Genomic DNA, 15,930 nt, shown 5'->3' on the forward strand with positions numbered 1-15,930 from the left:
GCCGCTTGGCGCAGCGCCGGTGGGCGCCTCCCGGTGGCAGGGCGTGCTGCTGCCGGGCGCCCGTCGTGCGGGTTGCAGCCTCTGCGTTTGGCTTGTCCACGCTCGGGGGAGAAACGCCAGGGAACTGCGCCTGTTCCCTGCTGCTCCTGCCTTTCACCGTGGCAGTAAGGCCAATTCCAGCAGCTGTCCGCATATTCATTCTAAACTTGCCTGGGGTAGGCAGCTCTCCTCGTTTTAAGGTTGCCGGTGCTCAGAGTGTCTACGTTTAAATCGTCTCTTTTTTCTTTTTTCTTTTTTTTTTTTGCAGTGAAATGGAAGGAGAGGTCAGCACACTCCAAAACAAAATCAGGAAAGGTTTTCCCAATAAATACAGGAGTCTGAAGCATCCTGTTCATTACCTATCATAAAGAGATCACTTTTGCCGTGATACCTGAAAATTACCATTAGAATGATAAACCATTAGTGTGGTGTAGCAGGAACTTCCAGTGTGGCTTCCCTAAAGTAACTGTGTGCCTCCTTCATCTACTAGAACTTGTTAAGTATGTCAGTAAACCAGTAGTTACGACAAACGTCCCGAGGACATAAGAATACAAAGGACTTAGGAAGCCAACGCTACAGGAATGGCTATTGCAAGAAACTGTGGCATATGGCCTTTCTCATAGGTTGACCAAGCTTGAGCTTAGAAGTACCCAGGCTTGTATTTTGTTATGACTGTTCATTTTGGATAACTGTTCCAGAGCTTACTTCCTGCGGTCATTAATGATCTTTTAGTTTCAGTCTAAATTTATTCATAGCCAGTTAATAACCGTTCTTGTGCCTGCATTATCCTTTATATAACACTCTTCCCTCCTGGTTCTGCCTCATACTGTATTTGGAGTGAGCGCTTGTGTTTTCTCTTACTTCATTTTGTTAAATTAAACAAGCTAAATTCTTCTGGTTTGTAATACTGATTTTTAGTTTCCTTGCTCATCATAGCTCTTCTCTGCATCTGTTGCAGTTTCAGTTCATCTTTCTTGAACACTGCTGACCAAAATTTTATGATCTTAATTTCTTTCACTTTAAGAAAAAAATCTTTTGAAAGCTCTTTAAAAAAAAAAGACTACAGGAAGCTAATAGTCGTTGGGCAAAAACTGTTGTAAATGAGAGTTCATACTAGCTGATCTCAAAATGTTAGATACACGAGCATTTTTGATGTAGCATTCTTATATAGCAATATGTTGGTAATATTCTTTAATAAAACCAGTGATTACAAATGGATATATGTTAAACTGGACAAAACCAACACGCAATAGCATACTGTATGGCTCTGTTTCTTTCTGGTGACTTGTGTTTTTAATGGATGTTTGTCTGTAGTATGTCTTTGATTATAGCTTTCAGCACATAAGGCTTCATCTTGGAGAGCCAACGCTTTCTTTTCCAGTGAAGCTTAAAGCAATACATGGGAGATAAAGCTGTTCACGGCCTCTCAGAATTGAACTATTCTTTTCCTGCTTGACATTTTCATTTTAAAATTGCAATGTAGGAGCTGCATAATTTTAAATCCTCTCATAGGATTAACTTTCACCTCATTCTTAGAAATAATCTTAGCTTGTTCTAAAGGTCTGTAACTTGTGTTTGGAAGGAGCGTGCATTGAAAAGGTGCTGCAACTCCTTACTGACTAAAGATGCTTTCGTGTGGTCAGTGACTTTACTGGAAGAAATCTGTTATGCTGTGTATTTTTTTTAAAGAATGATAAATCTTGAAAATGCACTTCTTAGGCAAACTGGGTTTTGTGTCGCATAATGAAGACAATGTGGGGGGAAACTGTGTGCGCTGAGCAGTTTTAGTCTTACCATAGATTGCATATTACTATTCTGGTATGTGTAGCAAACATTTATAGAATTTACAGATATTTAGTTACATGTTTAATATAAACGAATTGACCGAGTTTTCTTCCCAAATTTGGGTGCTTAACTATAAATAGCCTGACTTTTAAATATGTCAAACTCTGCAGCTCCTGTTGACCTAAATGGGATCTGTGCATATTCAGCACTTTTGAAGATCATGCTGCTTATTAGAGACCTAACTTTAAATGCCTGTATGTATACATATAAGTAGATAATAAGGCATTTGAATTACTGAGTAGAGATATTTTGACCATCTGTGTGGGGGTTTTTTGGTTTAATATCTACAAGATAACAGTACTTTTGCATTTCAGAAAAAGTAATAGTTGCAATAAATTGGGCTATGAGAGGGTTGTATTTCAAGGTAATTTTATGTTCCAACAAATGTTGAAATAGGATGACAGACAGTTGCCCTTTAACAAACTCATCTTCATTGTTGATGTAGATTGACTTCGTGAAACAGTTTAAATAGTTTGAACTAATAATAAGCAATTTGGAATTTAATTTTAAATTATTTCCCATTTCTCATATTAAAATAACACTTATCATCCTTGTGTTTCTATAAGCTATTGCAGATCACAAGCCTCTGGTAAAGTAATAAGTGGAGAGGAACATTTTTCGAGCAAAAAGTGCCTGGCTTGGTTTTATGAATATGCAGGTAATATGCAATGGGTTCGTATTTAAAACTATATGGTTTTGATTAAAACAAACAAATACTTCAAATATTATTTGCATTTTGCTTTTTTTATGCTGATGTAGACACAAAAAATATGTCCATGTTTCCTTCCTTATAACATGCACTTGATTTAGTATGGCTTTTACTATTGCCTTTTCAGTATCTGTTCTTTCTGACTTTTTCTTCTTGACTCTGTGCTTTATAACTTACCCTGGCGTTCTTTAAAATGAAATAACTGATGTTGGACAGTACAGTGTTGAACCGGGATATACTGAGTGATTCTACTTCTTGCATTGAAATGGACAGGTAGAAGTCAGGACATTGAGAGATAGTTTAGATAGAAGATTATTTATCTAACTAGATCTTGTTTGTAATCAAATTGGAAGGATAATGAAATAGTTCATGATTTAAACCTCTTGGTTTTCTATTTTACAAAATAAAATAATAGATGCTTATACTGTTTTTCCTATCTGAGAATCTGTCCTAACATTTTTGATATTCTAAGTAACAAATGTTTCATTCAAAAGTGCTAGAAGTAGCCTCCTTCAAATAAATCAGAATTGCTATCCAAGTAATTGTTGCTTTCAGTGAATATGCAGTGTATTTTGCAGAATCTATTAAACTATTACTGCTATTTATTTACCAATTATATGGTTAGAAATTCAGGATCTGTAAACTGTTACTAATGTCTTTTCTTGTCTAGTCACTACTTGAAGTCCATCGTAACTAGCTGGTGATTAAAACTCATTAATGGCCAGTTCTCAGTATGAAATGAGTTGATGATTTATCTGCCAGCAATTGGTTTGAGTATATTTATCAGAACTGATACTTTCCTTGCAGTCTTTCCACAGTAATGAACTACTCCTGATTCTAGTAGTCTGCTTTCTAATTTGGGTTTGAGGCATACTTTTTTGGAGTAAAGAGTCTTTTCTGAGGAAAATAATAATTCTCAGTTAATTTTCATCTGATAAATGCGCCCGCACATACTTTTAACTTTAAGGCCTGTAAATTTTTTGTTGTTGAGTCAAGAACTGGGTGGAGGAGGTTATACTTTGTTAGTTAACCAGTAATCAAAATATGCCACGTTTCTAGCATAAAATAGAATTCCAGTGAAATTGTACATCATAGGAGGTTAAATGTTTCCATTAAAAGAGCAAATTACACACACATGTATATATATGAATTGTACATATGATTTCTGGGCCAAAAACACTGATTAAAGTTTATACTTGTCATTACCAGTGAACCTTTGTATGTGTTTCTCTTCGTAACTTAAACTTGCAGTTTTTTTAACACGTTCTATGTAAGGGTTTCTCAAAACCAGCTGGCAGTGTTTTGCCTTGCTTACCTAGGTGAAATGTTCTGTGCAACATTTTTCAAGAGGTAGGGATTCATGATCTTAAATGCCAGTTGCATTTTATTTTCCTGTAAAAGTAGCCATTCTCAATAGCTTTTATTGACTATGTTCTTATCTCACAGTGAGTAATTATTCAAAGTACGTTATCCAAACTCTTAAAAAGAATTCTGCTTACAATAACAGCAGTGGATGCAGATGAAGTGGAGACAGGTATCATCAAGGGGAAAAAAAAAAGTGGACTGTTCTGTCTATGTATATATAGCAAAATTTGCAAAAAAAATCATAAAATAGCATGTTGTTCTGGAAGATAAAGCCTTTACCTTTTTCATGGGTTCACATTCACTAAAACAATGTTAACATAATGATCTAAGACACATCAAAATAGCATGTCAACAGGCCTTCTAATAATATTTGGTTGCCCAGTGGGAGTCATTTTTGGAACAGGCTTAGCAGAAATAACTGAAACCAGAGAGAGATTCAGAGAAACAAAGCGTTGTAGAGTGTGTCTGTGTGTGCTCTTTAAATACACAATTTTGCCGCTTTTTAGAGGCTTTTGTGTTAAAATGGAAAAGTGACAGCATAACACTAACTGTTGTGGTCCTAATTGAGTTATTTTCATTGCAGTCATAAACCTTTTTCTGCTTTGTACGTGGCTAACATGCTTAGCATTTTTCGGATTTATTGTTCTCACTCTCCTCATATTACTCAGCATCATAAAACTAACCTTACATTATTTGAAGATTCATCCTTTTCTGTGTTAGTGCAAACCCATAATGTTAACACCATTGAAAGAGTAATATTTGTAATAGCTCAGACGGAATTAATTTTTTTAATTGTTGATAAAATAACTCTTTGAAGAACACTATTCATAGAGTAACTTCAGCACAGAGTAGCGGTACCCATGTTGTCTTAAAAACAATTGACCGCCACAATTGCTGGAGTTGAGCTATGTCAATGGGAAACTCAGTGAAGTCTTTTGAAAACTCATACACAAACTAAAATAGCTTGTCTGCTGTTGTGGGGAGGCAGTGCACAACATGAAAGTTCTGGTTTAGTTTTGCTTTTAGTTCATAGTGTTACTTCATATGTAGTATACGTGTCTCCACATTGCAGTTGATAGAATGGTTCTAACATAAAAGCTACTTAATAGTGTAATTCAGTGTCTTTAAAGCTAGCTTGTATGCAGTATAGTCTAATTACTGTTGTGCATAGCCCTTGTGGGCAGTGAATGTTACTCAGATTTCAATCTGGTTTCTTTTTTGGTTTTGAAGGTCCCGATGAAGTTGTGGGGCCCGAAGGAATGGAAAAGTTCTGTGAAGACATCGGTGTTGAGCCTGAAAATGTAGGTTTCTTGCACGATACTATTAACACTTTAAAAGGGGGTATTGGATAAGAGTAAGTTCTGTGTAAAACTCTTTAACTTCAGTAAGCAAAGAGTTGTTTACGTTTCTGCTTTTAGGAGCTGTTCTAAGATATTTCAGCTGAATACATCAATTACGCGTGGCTGGTGCATGAGGGTTTTTGTTTGTTTTATTATAGTAATACTTCATTTTCAGAAATTGAAATTAAGGGAAAGATTGCACGTAGCTGAATTAGTAAATGGTAACAAATATAAAGTGCAAGCATGTACAACAATTGCTAGAATGTTTGAATGCTTGGAGTTTTCTTCTTGGACATCTAGAAATCAGCCTTTTCTTAAATACTGACTCCTTTTTCTCCCCTTGTTTTTTTCACCCCCCCCTAGATTATTATGTTAGTTTTAGCCTGGAAACTAGAGGCTGAAAGCATGGGATTTTTTACCAAGGAAGAATGGTTAAAAGGAATGACCTCATTACAGTAAGAGTGTTTTTACATATATAATAGAATGTTTTAATTTTATGTTTGTACCATAGCTTAATTATTCTTGCCCTCAGTTTATTGTGCATTGGCAATAAGACGCAGAAACTCTTGCTTTTAGGTCTGGTCTCGGTCAACAACTGGAAGTAGCTACTGTTACTCAACAAGTTGTGAATCTGATGAGTTCACTCAAATGATAAAGTTTTGTCTAACCGTAATCAGTCAGGTTTTGGTGGCTGCTGCTTCTTACAAAAAATATGTTAAAATATCATTCTACTTAGCAGACACAAATAAGTAGATCTGGAGATACCCATAAGCATATCTCAGTACTGGTATACTAGAAAGTTTTTACTGATTTCTAAGCTTTATAGATGAGGACTGTATTGATAATAATTCTAGTTATTAGTTATTAATTAGATGCAGGTCAGAAGCCATGCTTAATGTTTAGATTAAATAACACTCAATTTATAAATAAACTTCTTGCTCATTCTGTCTAAGAATTTTGGTGAGATAATGCTGTGCCTAAAGAGATTGGTTGTTTCATGAAACTAATCAGCTTTTTGTGAGGCTTAGTTCAATTGTCACTTTTTGTTTGTTCTTCATGAAGTTACTTATGGTACGTGAGTGTTTCAAGGGTGACTTGTTATGACACTGCGTTCAATATTAAAAATGTCAGGGAGCTACTGTTGCAGCTACAGCATGGTGGGAAAGAGGGGCTGATTTGACCCTTGGAGTTCGCACAATTGCCCTATGAGTTGTGAATTGGTTTGGGAAATTGTATTGGGCAAATACCCTCTGGTTATTCGGGACTACGGAGTAAGTGACTCTGGTCTGACTCTCTTGTGCAAATCTTACTTGATTTGGGATCAGGCTTCTGACAGATGCCTTGATTGTTTAGTGGCTACCAGAAGCTCTTAAATTTAGTAAGAGCTGGAACGCTTAAGTTGCCTGAAATTCAGGATGAGAGAGATTAAATTCTGGGTACATAAATTTTTAGATGCAGTGAATGGGTATAATTTTGTCACTTCTCTGAAGTACTTAATTTTTATGCCCAAATGGAAGCTCTCAAGAGTTAGCCAGTCTAGCAGAATGCAAGCACAAAGATGTACGAAATCAGGCACCTCTTCAGAGCCAATATTATAGACTTTGTTTCTAATAATCTGCTGTGATTAGGAATCTTCTGGTTCTTTTAAGAACAGAGCTGGTCATGCTGTAGGCTAAATGTGTTTAAGACAAAATATGGTACTGCTGTGCTTTTTTTTTTATATAAACAGATTTGTGATCAGAGCACTTGCCTAAGCCTAAACCAGTTAACCTGTATGTTTTGCTTCCCCTGGGTATGCTCTAATAGCAGGCTGTAGACTAAGCAGCTGCATGAAGCAGTGACACTCACATAAAGGAATTCAAGATTCGTTGGCTTAAAAAGAGAATATAAATCTGTAGACTTCTGCTGTTTGTGCTTACTGGGAAGGGAGAATCATAGTATGGGATTCCATCTGGAATGGGGGAATCTATTTTCTCTTGAAAGGTTTGACAGAAGTTTTGAAGGAGAATGCTTTTTACTCTTAAACCAATAGAGTATTATTACGTTCTTGCACAGCATTTTTTTTTATTATTTTTTGCATGAAGAAATGACATTAAAATGCATTAAAAGCCCAGAGAGTATTCTGAGTCAGAGTTGTATTACAGAATCCTTATTTCAAAATACGTGAAATGTCACGTAAGGTAATTGCATGAACAGGGTTGGGTGGAATTCAGCTCCATAGTAAGACACCTAAATGTGTGGTTTATATGCAAGAGCTGGATTTCTTAAACTCTTACTGCAATCTTTGGAGATCTAGTCAATGTAGTGGAGCCTAGGGAGGTATTCAGTTTGCCCTAAGACCTAGTGACTGGTCACCCGAGTTGCTTTTACAGGTTGGTTGGCTAGACCTCTATTAATGGCAACACCTAAAGCTTAGACACCTAAGTCCAATCTACAGTTAGATGCCAACATTTGGGTGCCTGAATCTTGAAGTGACATTCTTTTTGTGTGTGGTTTTGTGATATGCTGATGAAGTTTGTTCTTCAGAGAGGAGGAGAAAAATAAATATGTGATAAGGTATACACTGTCAAAATTAAGGTGGATCAAGCACTAAATAGCAGCATATGAGACTTAACTTAAGCTGCGAAAGTGAGGTTTCTAGCATATTGTGTTGGTAGGGTGAATTCTGCCCTATATATATGTGTGTGTGTGTGTGTATATATATGAAAGCTGGGTGCCTGAATATGAATTAATCATCTGAAGCTCTTTTCATAGTCAGCAGAGAGAAACAAGTACCTCTGCTGGGCAATTTATTTCAGCTATTTTAAACACCTCCTTAGGATGAAATGAATAGCCCTCAGGAGGTGACTGTCTACATTTGCTTTAAAGCCATCGGAGGGTGAATAACTTAGCTGAGCATTTAACTTTACATATCTGAGTTAAAGGAGAAGCACACTCATGTATTTGTCAATTGTAGGTTTTACAGACCTACAAAGGAAAAAAAAATCTAGTTACAAAATGAAGGTGAAGGAAAAAGGATTACAATTCATGATTTTATTGAACTCCACAGAAGTCATTGTTTGAACTGGGTAAATACAAAGAATTTCATGTGTAAGGAAGTGAGGCATAAGCAGCTGTATTATCTGAGTACTTCCCTCTAGCTATTTTTTTTAACCTTAGAATTTGAGCCAAATTTTACGTTAAAGATGAGCTTTTGAAAATGAGTGGCCAGGTAAAGGGGAGAGAGCCAAATTAGATTCCAACTGAGGGAAAGATAAGGTCATGCTCTCACATCTTTAGGTACAAGAAACCACATGAGAGACAGAGAGGCAGGAAAGTCAGGTTTAACTTCTTGCTGTTTGCAGAATTATTAGTAAAAACAACTTATTTGGGTTGGTTTTAATGATAGCCTAAAATCAGCTGCTTTTCCAATGAATTTTTTTTGCTTGTTACTGCCTTTCTGTTAATGTTTGTGAGGCTAACACAAAGCATAGTGTAAATAATTTTTTTTTTATGCCAGTATAGCATTCAATGTATTCTGGAATCTAAACAATTTCTGGTCTCCAGACCTGTAAATCAATTGACATAGTGAAACTATAGCATTGTCAGGGCATGGAAAAGATGTCCTTTTCCTCTCTTAAGCCATTACTTCCTTGGACCTCTGTATGTTCCAGTTATAACATGAAACGTAAATTTCAGAAGATCCTGTTTCAATGCTTGAAGAGGGTGGATGGGCTAGATGGATATAATTTCCTTTTATCCATCTGGAGGGCTGGATGATGGCAGGGGAACTCTTTTGTAGGTTAAAAGACCTTCAAACTAGTTTATATACTACCATTAAATGCTTTCGGTTTAATGTTTGTATACATCTTAGTAATTTTTCTTTTTAGGAAAAGAAAAGCATGTGTGAATAATTATGAAATATGAAACACTGGAGTATGAGTAGGAGTTACTGAATCATCACTCTGTCCATGTTAGCTATGCCTCAGATGAACTCTCTACCGCAATAGGAATCAAAATAGGACTGCTTTGTGGTGCTAATTTAAGTTTTGTTATAAATATGATGTAGGGATGCAAAGAGAATGTAGTAAGCTAATGTCTTGTTTTGTTGATCTTGAGGTAACCTTATTTAATGCTATCTTTCAGTAAAGGCAGTTCAAGAAATCTCATCTTTTTCCAGTCTCTGTACAGGAGTTTGGTGTTAATTCACTTGTGCTAATTAGAAGGTTGTTCTTACTTAAAAAAAAAAAAGGAAGATTATTCTAAGTATGGGTGACCTCAGCCATCTTGTTTATGGTGCAGCCGCACAAGCAGCTGTATTGCTATAAAAGAGGAGTTTGACAGCTCCTTCCCTCGCTAGTGTGAAGAAAATCAGTGGCCAGGTGTGGAAAAGCCTTAAATGGCTTTAACAGAGGTATGTCCCTGCATTGGACTTCAGAGGGTGGTGCCTGTCTGTCCGAGTGTGATCCATTTGGCTGTTTGGTTTTAAATAGGTTGACAATAGTTCAGGAGTCTTGAGGCTTAATAATTGCACATTTTCATACCAACTTTTTCAAGAGAATCGCTTCTGCATTGAAATGCATATAGCCAATAGTACAGCAGACAATAACAGGAATTTTATGTTGTACTTAAATTTATGATTATTTGAGCAATTTGAACAAAGTATTTGGTAAAAAATTTAAACATACTGAAATTTGTGTTTATCCATGGTATGGTAATCTCAGTCAAATTATATTTGACAAAACGTGTGGTAAACCCACTTTAAGTAGCATATATATGTTATTAGTACACTAACAACATGAGCATTTAGCTAGGTGTTAAATAGGTAGATTTGTCCTCAAATGTAGAGGACAATATTACTGCAGTATGAAGGTTTGAATGTAGAAAGAAGAGATATGAATATAAAATGAGATGCCTTTGTAACATAGAATCATAGAATCATTAAAGGTTGGAAGAGACCTCCAAGATCATCGAGTCCAACCATCAAACAGTATTATCATAGGATAATACTGTTTTAAGGGTTAAACAATAGAATACATAGACCAATTAAATGGCTGAAGACAAAAAAAGTAATTTTCTTTAGTTAAATTTACCAAAGCTTTTTTAGCAAGATTTCTTTTTCAACTTAATGCATGGTTTATTGCAAAATATATTAGTTTTTGTCATCTACATATGCAGCCTAATTAGCTAATAGTTTTATTTATTTAGCACTGTTCTTAGCTGGGACTCAGTGCTGCTTTAGGTAGATGCTGCTAGAGACAAGAAATGACAAAAGGCTCCATCAGCTGGAATTGCTATGTTTTTCTTGTCGCAGCCCGAGAGGGGCAGACACAGACGTGCATACGCAGTCTAGCAGACCTGAGGATGAGGAACAGGAGGTATCAGCTGTGGGCAAAGTACAGTGTCTCAGCAACCTGCTGCGGTACTCCCGAGGGGCCCTTGCTGTGGGCTGCTGTGCAAGTCCATAAGGAGCTGTTAAAGATGCAAATGTGTTCTCTGAGAGGCAGGCTGCCAGAAGGGGGACACGTTACCAAAAGAAGTATTTGTGTACATCTGCGTTTCTGAAAGTATTGCTCCTGTCACGCAGGATACAGGGCAAGGTGGAATTTCTTTTTTTTTTTTTTTTTTTGTCATGGCAGCTATTTCATAAGAATAAAATGTGATATAGTATAACAACTGTTCTTCTGAGTGAGTCGTTCCTGGAGGATTAGCATGTGTAAATTACATTCTCCTCTGCCATTGTTGGTGAATCTAACCCATTTTCTATCTAGAAACAAAAGTCCTTGCTAAGTAAAATACATGGAGATCTTTTCTGCCAAAGGGTTATCCTGTCAACTAGCAGACCTGTACATTCTCATACAGCTTGTGAGTTTTCAGTTGAATAGCTACTGACTAATCCAGGTGATAGGCTTATCAGAACTTGCGTTTATCAGTCATAAAATACGAGCAGACTAGTATGTTTTGCAGAGTGCCTGCTCAATCCTGCCAATTGTAAATATGTAGTCTTGAAGTGTGTGTTTAGGGTTTTTTTTTCCAAAGAGGTATGGCATAAAGCCCTTATTTACAGCTGGATTTTACCACCTTAATGCACACTGAATACTGTTTTCTCCAAACTTTCATAGTGATTGAAAGACAAGATAGTGCAGGGTATGAATATAAATTGCACAGTATGGCATCAAAGGACTACTATTTGAGAAGTAAAGCAGAGACTTTGTATTATGTTGCTGATACATTTTAAAAAAACTTGCTTACAGAAGCCAGGCATTCATTGTTTCAGTAAGCTGCAAATGTTCAGCATGTTCAGTGTTCTTTAAGTCACTTTCATGGTATTACTCCTGTACATCTAATGATTGCATTTTGGTGATTTTAATTTTTTATGTTTGCTGGCGTTTTTTTCATTGTCCAAATGTTTTGTTTTGAACTTCTAATGTCATTTGTTTTTCTTCATTTTAAGGTGTGACTGTACAGAAAAATTACAGAGTAAATTTGACTTCTTGCGGTCACAATTGAATGACATTTCATCCTTTAAGAATATCTACAGATATGCCTTTGATTTTGCAAGGGTAAGACTACTGGAATGTTAGAGTAGTTCTTATTTTAATTATTCAGCGAGCTTGAACTTGAGTGGTTTTTGTGCTTTCTTTATTCAACCTTAGGATAAAGACCAGCGAAGTCTTGATATTGATACTGCAAAATCCATGTTAGCTCTTCTGCTAGGAAGAACTTGGCCACTGTTTTCAGTATTTTATCAATACCTGGAGGTACAAGTTTCCTTGACTTTCTGAATGATGGCATAGTAGTTGGGCTGTTCTGTGAAAAGATTTCAGGGTTTGTGTTGTTTTGCTCAAGAATGTATCCATATTGCTCCTCTTCCCTTGCTCTATGTGCTTACGAAATGGCAATGTTCTTGTACGCATCACAGATCCTTTTCTCCCTCCCCGTGCCCCACCCCCCTCTCTTATCAAAGGCAACTAAAATTCCATCTTAATTAGACTATAAAGGTAAATTTAAAATTAAATAATAGAGCCCCAGTAGTCTCTTCAGCTGCATCGGTGCTGAATTTCAAGTTTGCTTTGTGTGAATACAGTATCTAGGTACCTTGGGCTCTGGCTGTCTCTTGAAGATTTTGGTCAGCTCAGCTGCAAGTGACTTAGTAATATGGACGTGTGTAGTTTGTGGAGCATGCTAGGCTTGAGACTATTCCCTGGCTTCAAATCAGTACTAATATTGCAAAGTAGATGTCCTTATGATCATACTGTATTGTACCCTGGAGAAAAGATTTTTCTAATTGTTCATTCTGGAAATATATCTGAGCTACGTATGCCCCACTTCAGGGCAAGATGAAAATTTACCAGTTTTTGAAGCTGAAGAATGGTGACTTCCTGATTCCATGGTATTTCAATTTTGCTCTGATCTTTCAAGAAACCATTTTATGTCGTCTCAGAACTATGAAATATGTACATGTGTAGTATTTTAAAAAATGGAAAACCAAGGAAATAGTAGCTGTTGTTACCCATTAAATTGTTTGTTAGGAACTGATTGAAGATAAAATGAGATAAATGAGATGCAGTATTACTAAATGCCATTTGACATTTTAATGTTCTGAAATTACTTTCCCTAGCAATCGAAGTATAGAGTTATGAACAAGGATCAGTGGTACAATGTGCTAGAGTTCAGCAGAACTGTCCATGCAGATCTTAGCAACTATGATGAAGATGGTGCATGTAAGTATTCGTAACATTTTGCTTATTCAACTATTATTTCAGTATTTTCAATTTGCATAAAACAAATTTCTGTAACAAACAATACTGTAAGGTATAAAATATTTCTTCTCCAACAATGCATAGAAAAACTGTCCTGATAACCATCCATCTTCAAACTGCAGATGTTAGTTGTAGTAGTATGTCAGCGGTATGATGGTGTACTTGAGCCAACTTACATTCAGTTGAGTATCTAGCGAAGCTGCTAGCTACATGAAACTGTAGACTTGCAAATAGAACTCTAAACAGCAAACTCTCATTTTGTACTAATGTATAATAAATTCTAGTTTAACTATAAAGTAGCCTAGCTGCTGGTACTTCGGGCTGAACTCTACACCTGGCTGATAGTCAATCATACTATGACTGAATTGCATTAGGTGTCCCATTTTGGTCTGTGTTCTAATTATGTGCAATTTTGAAAGCTCTGGTAAGAAGGGATTAGTTGTGCTGATTTGCAATATAACCTTACTTTTATGCTTTCCATTCAGTTCAGTGCACCTGTCAGATATCAGGAACACTTTTTTTCCATGGTTCTGTGTAGTGTTATTTGTGCACTTCTTGCCACCCTTGGATTGAAATGATTGTAGTCATCTTTGAGCATTAATAAGTATTTGACCATAGGATTGACATGGATGTTACCTAGACCAATAGTTTTAACCTTCATACTTTTAAGAGAAGATGTTTGAAAGACACTGGCAAATATAACTCCACGTTTCATCCGTTTGCAGGGCCTGTACTTCTGGATGAATTTGTTGAATGGCAAAAAGTTCGTCAAGCATCATAGCAAGAATTCAAAAGAAAATGCAAAAGGTTTTTTTTGGTGCCCACCTGTACACAAACTAATGCGAAAAACAAAGGATTGCATTTTCATTCTTAAGAAAGACTTTACAGTAATTTTTTTTTCCTTTTTTAAGGAAATTTTCTTGTTACACATGATACGGGCATTGAACCACACCTCTTCTGAGACTGAAAGTTGGAGTTCTTGTTTTGAGTCTTATGTTTATAGCGTTTATTTCAGAACAATAAAGATTCAGATTTGTGACAAAGGCCTAAAAGTGAAGAATGTCCCTTGAATGTGAGTGTGGTGTCTATTTTTAAAACCAAATCTTTAAGATTATCTTTTTCAGAAGTGCCCTTTGCTATGAATTTTTGAAGACCTTAAAAATACTTAACTGGCACTGTTGCTTGCTAATGGTATGGTTGTCTTGTGTGACAGACATTAGAAAGAATGACTGATTTTTGGAGCCCTGGGTGGGAGTGTGCTAATTTGCGTATTATGTATTGGTCATGGGTTGTGCCACAGTTTTCAGCTCCTTGTGGAGATAAAGGCCTTAAACTCCTCTTTTTTTTTTTGTTTTTGTTTTTTGTTCAGTACCCACCCAGTGGCATGGCATTTAATGGCAGGCCCTTTTAAAGCAGAAAGATGTAGGGCATATAGCTCTAAATGCAGAACAGCTGAAAATGAGTTGCCTGTACTTCAGATGGTGAACACGAATACTCTGGTACAGTAAGGCAGCTTCAGATTTTTACTACAATTTAGAGTTTGGATTGCTTTGTATAAAAAGTGCAATTTATATTTTAAAAGGGAAAGCTGGAAAGACTTGGTTTCAAGCTTTGCTTCTTACGTGTTTTAGACTGGAAGCATTCACAACATGACTTTTTTTATCTCCCTGGATGCTTTTCATAATGTAAGTCAAGAAGAGACTATTAAATCACCTACCTTTGACCTGTATATAACGGGCTATTAATTTTTACCCTGTTACTCCATGTATTGAGTCCAATAACTACTGTGATTGCCCTTTTAGGCACTCAGTATTCATGGCAACCTTTTAAATACAGTAGAAGTTTGTCACTCTACCTTCCTGCCCAGGAGGCCAAATGCCACCCTTGAGAAGGAAAGGGATTTTCATGAGTAAATGTGAGAAACCAAAACAGAATGAGAGAATGAAACATTTGTAACTTCTACTTTATTATACAAATATATTATGTAGGCTGTGATAATGCTATGAGACTCAGTCAATGATCAAGGCCTCATTGTGCCAAATATTTCAACAGCTTGAAATAAGAATAGACAATGTAAGCTAGGCATGACTTGAAGATCTTTGCCTCAGGGAAATGACTTCTGTTTTGCACATCCCTTATTCAGACTAACAAGCATGAGTTTTCCTATCCTTAAGGAAAGCTTTATTCCCAAGATAAATTTTTTTTTTTACAAGGAGGGGAAAAAAAAGGAAAGAAAAGGTGTGAGGAGAAATAATAGAAGTGGGACAACCTGTAGTGTGTGCCTGTGCTCTTGTTCTACTAGAGAGGACCACTCTTGCAACTTACTCTCCAGACCTGCTTGCTGTGGGCTGTAGGAAGCAATGCAGGGGTGGTCCATGGGCTGTTCTGCAAGTCACCCAATAGTGCAGTTGAACCTTAGAAGCTTGGTTCTGCCCAAGCAAAAAACAGCATTGGGGGTGGGGAAACAAAACAAACAACAGTTGAGATACTTGGAAGATCTCTGCTTGTACAGTGGCTAGTGTCTCTGTGCCTGCAAACACATGCACTGCAGCTGTTCTAAATATTTTTCCACCTTTTTTAAGGGAAGTACTTAATTTTAGACCTCATGTAGGCTGCAGCAGTTCTCTTCAGTATGTTACAAGTTGTCCATTTGCGTTGCTGATAATTCTGATTTCACTCATAACAGGGTGCCTTTCATTTGGAAGTTGTCCTACCCCACAGAAAGTTAGTGCCAGAATGAGATTAAATTCAAGAGTCCCAAGATTACTGGTAGAATAAGGTCCCAAGATGCACAGATAAACATGCACCAATTAACTTATGTCAGGGGAAGTACTGCTGTATAGTAAATCTCTGGAGAGGCACTGATTCCAAAATTACTTGCTCAAATTCA

General features: G+C 36.6%; 1 protein-coding gene across 1 annotated transcript; it reads left to right on the forward strand.

Annotated features, from left to right (window-relative positions):
• Nucleotides 1–2,421: 2,421 nt before the first annotated feature.
• DCUN1D5 (DCN1, defective in cullin neddylation 1, domain containing 5) lies at nucleotides 2,422–14,111 on the forward strand (the record flags this gene model as incomplete). Its single annotated transcript, XM_009322282.1, has 7 exons — nucleotides 2,422–2,542; nucleotides 5,189–5,259; nucleotides 5,662–5,753; nucleotides 11,732–11,840; nucleotides 11,934–12,038; nucleotides 12,899–13,001; nucleotides 13,766–14,111. Coding segments are annotated over 7 exons (657 nt in total), but the record flags the coding sequence as incomplete, so codon positions are not given.
• Between the last annotated feature and the right edge of the window lie 1,819 nt (nucleotides 14,112–15,930).

This window comes from Pygoscelis adeliae, unplaced genomic scaffold, assembly GCF_000699105.1.
Source record: "Pygoscelis adeliae isolate BGI_AS28 unplaced genomic scaffold, ASM69910v1 Scaffold383, whole genome shotgun sequence".
NCBI lineage: Eukaryota > Metazoa > Chordata > Aves > Sphenisciformes > Spheniscidae > Pygoscelis > Pygoscelis adeliae.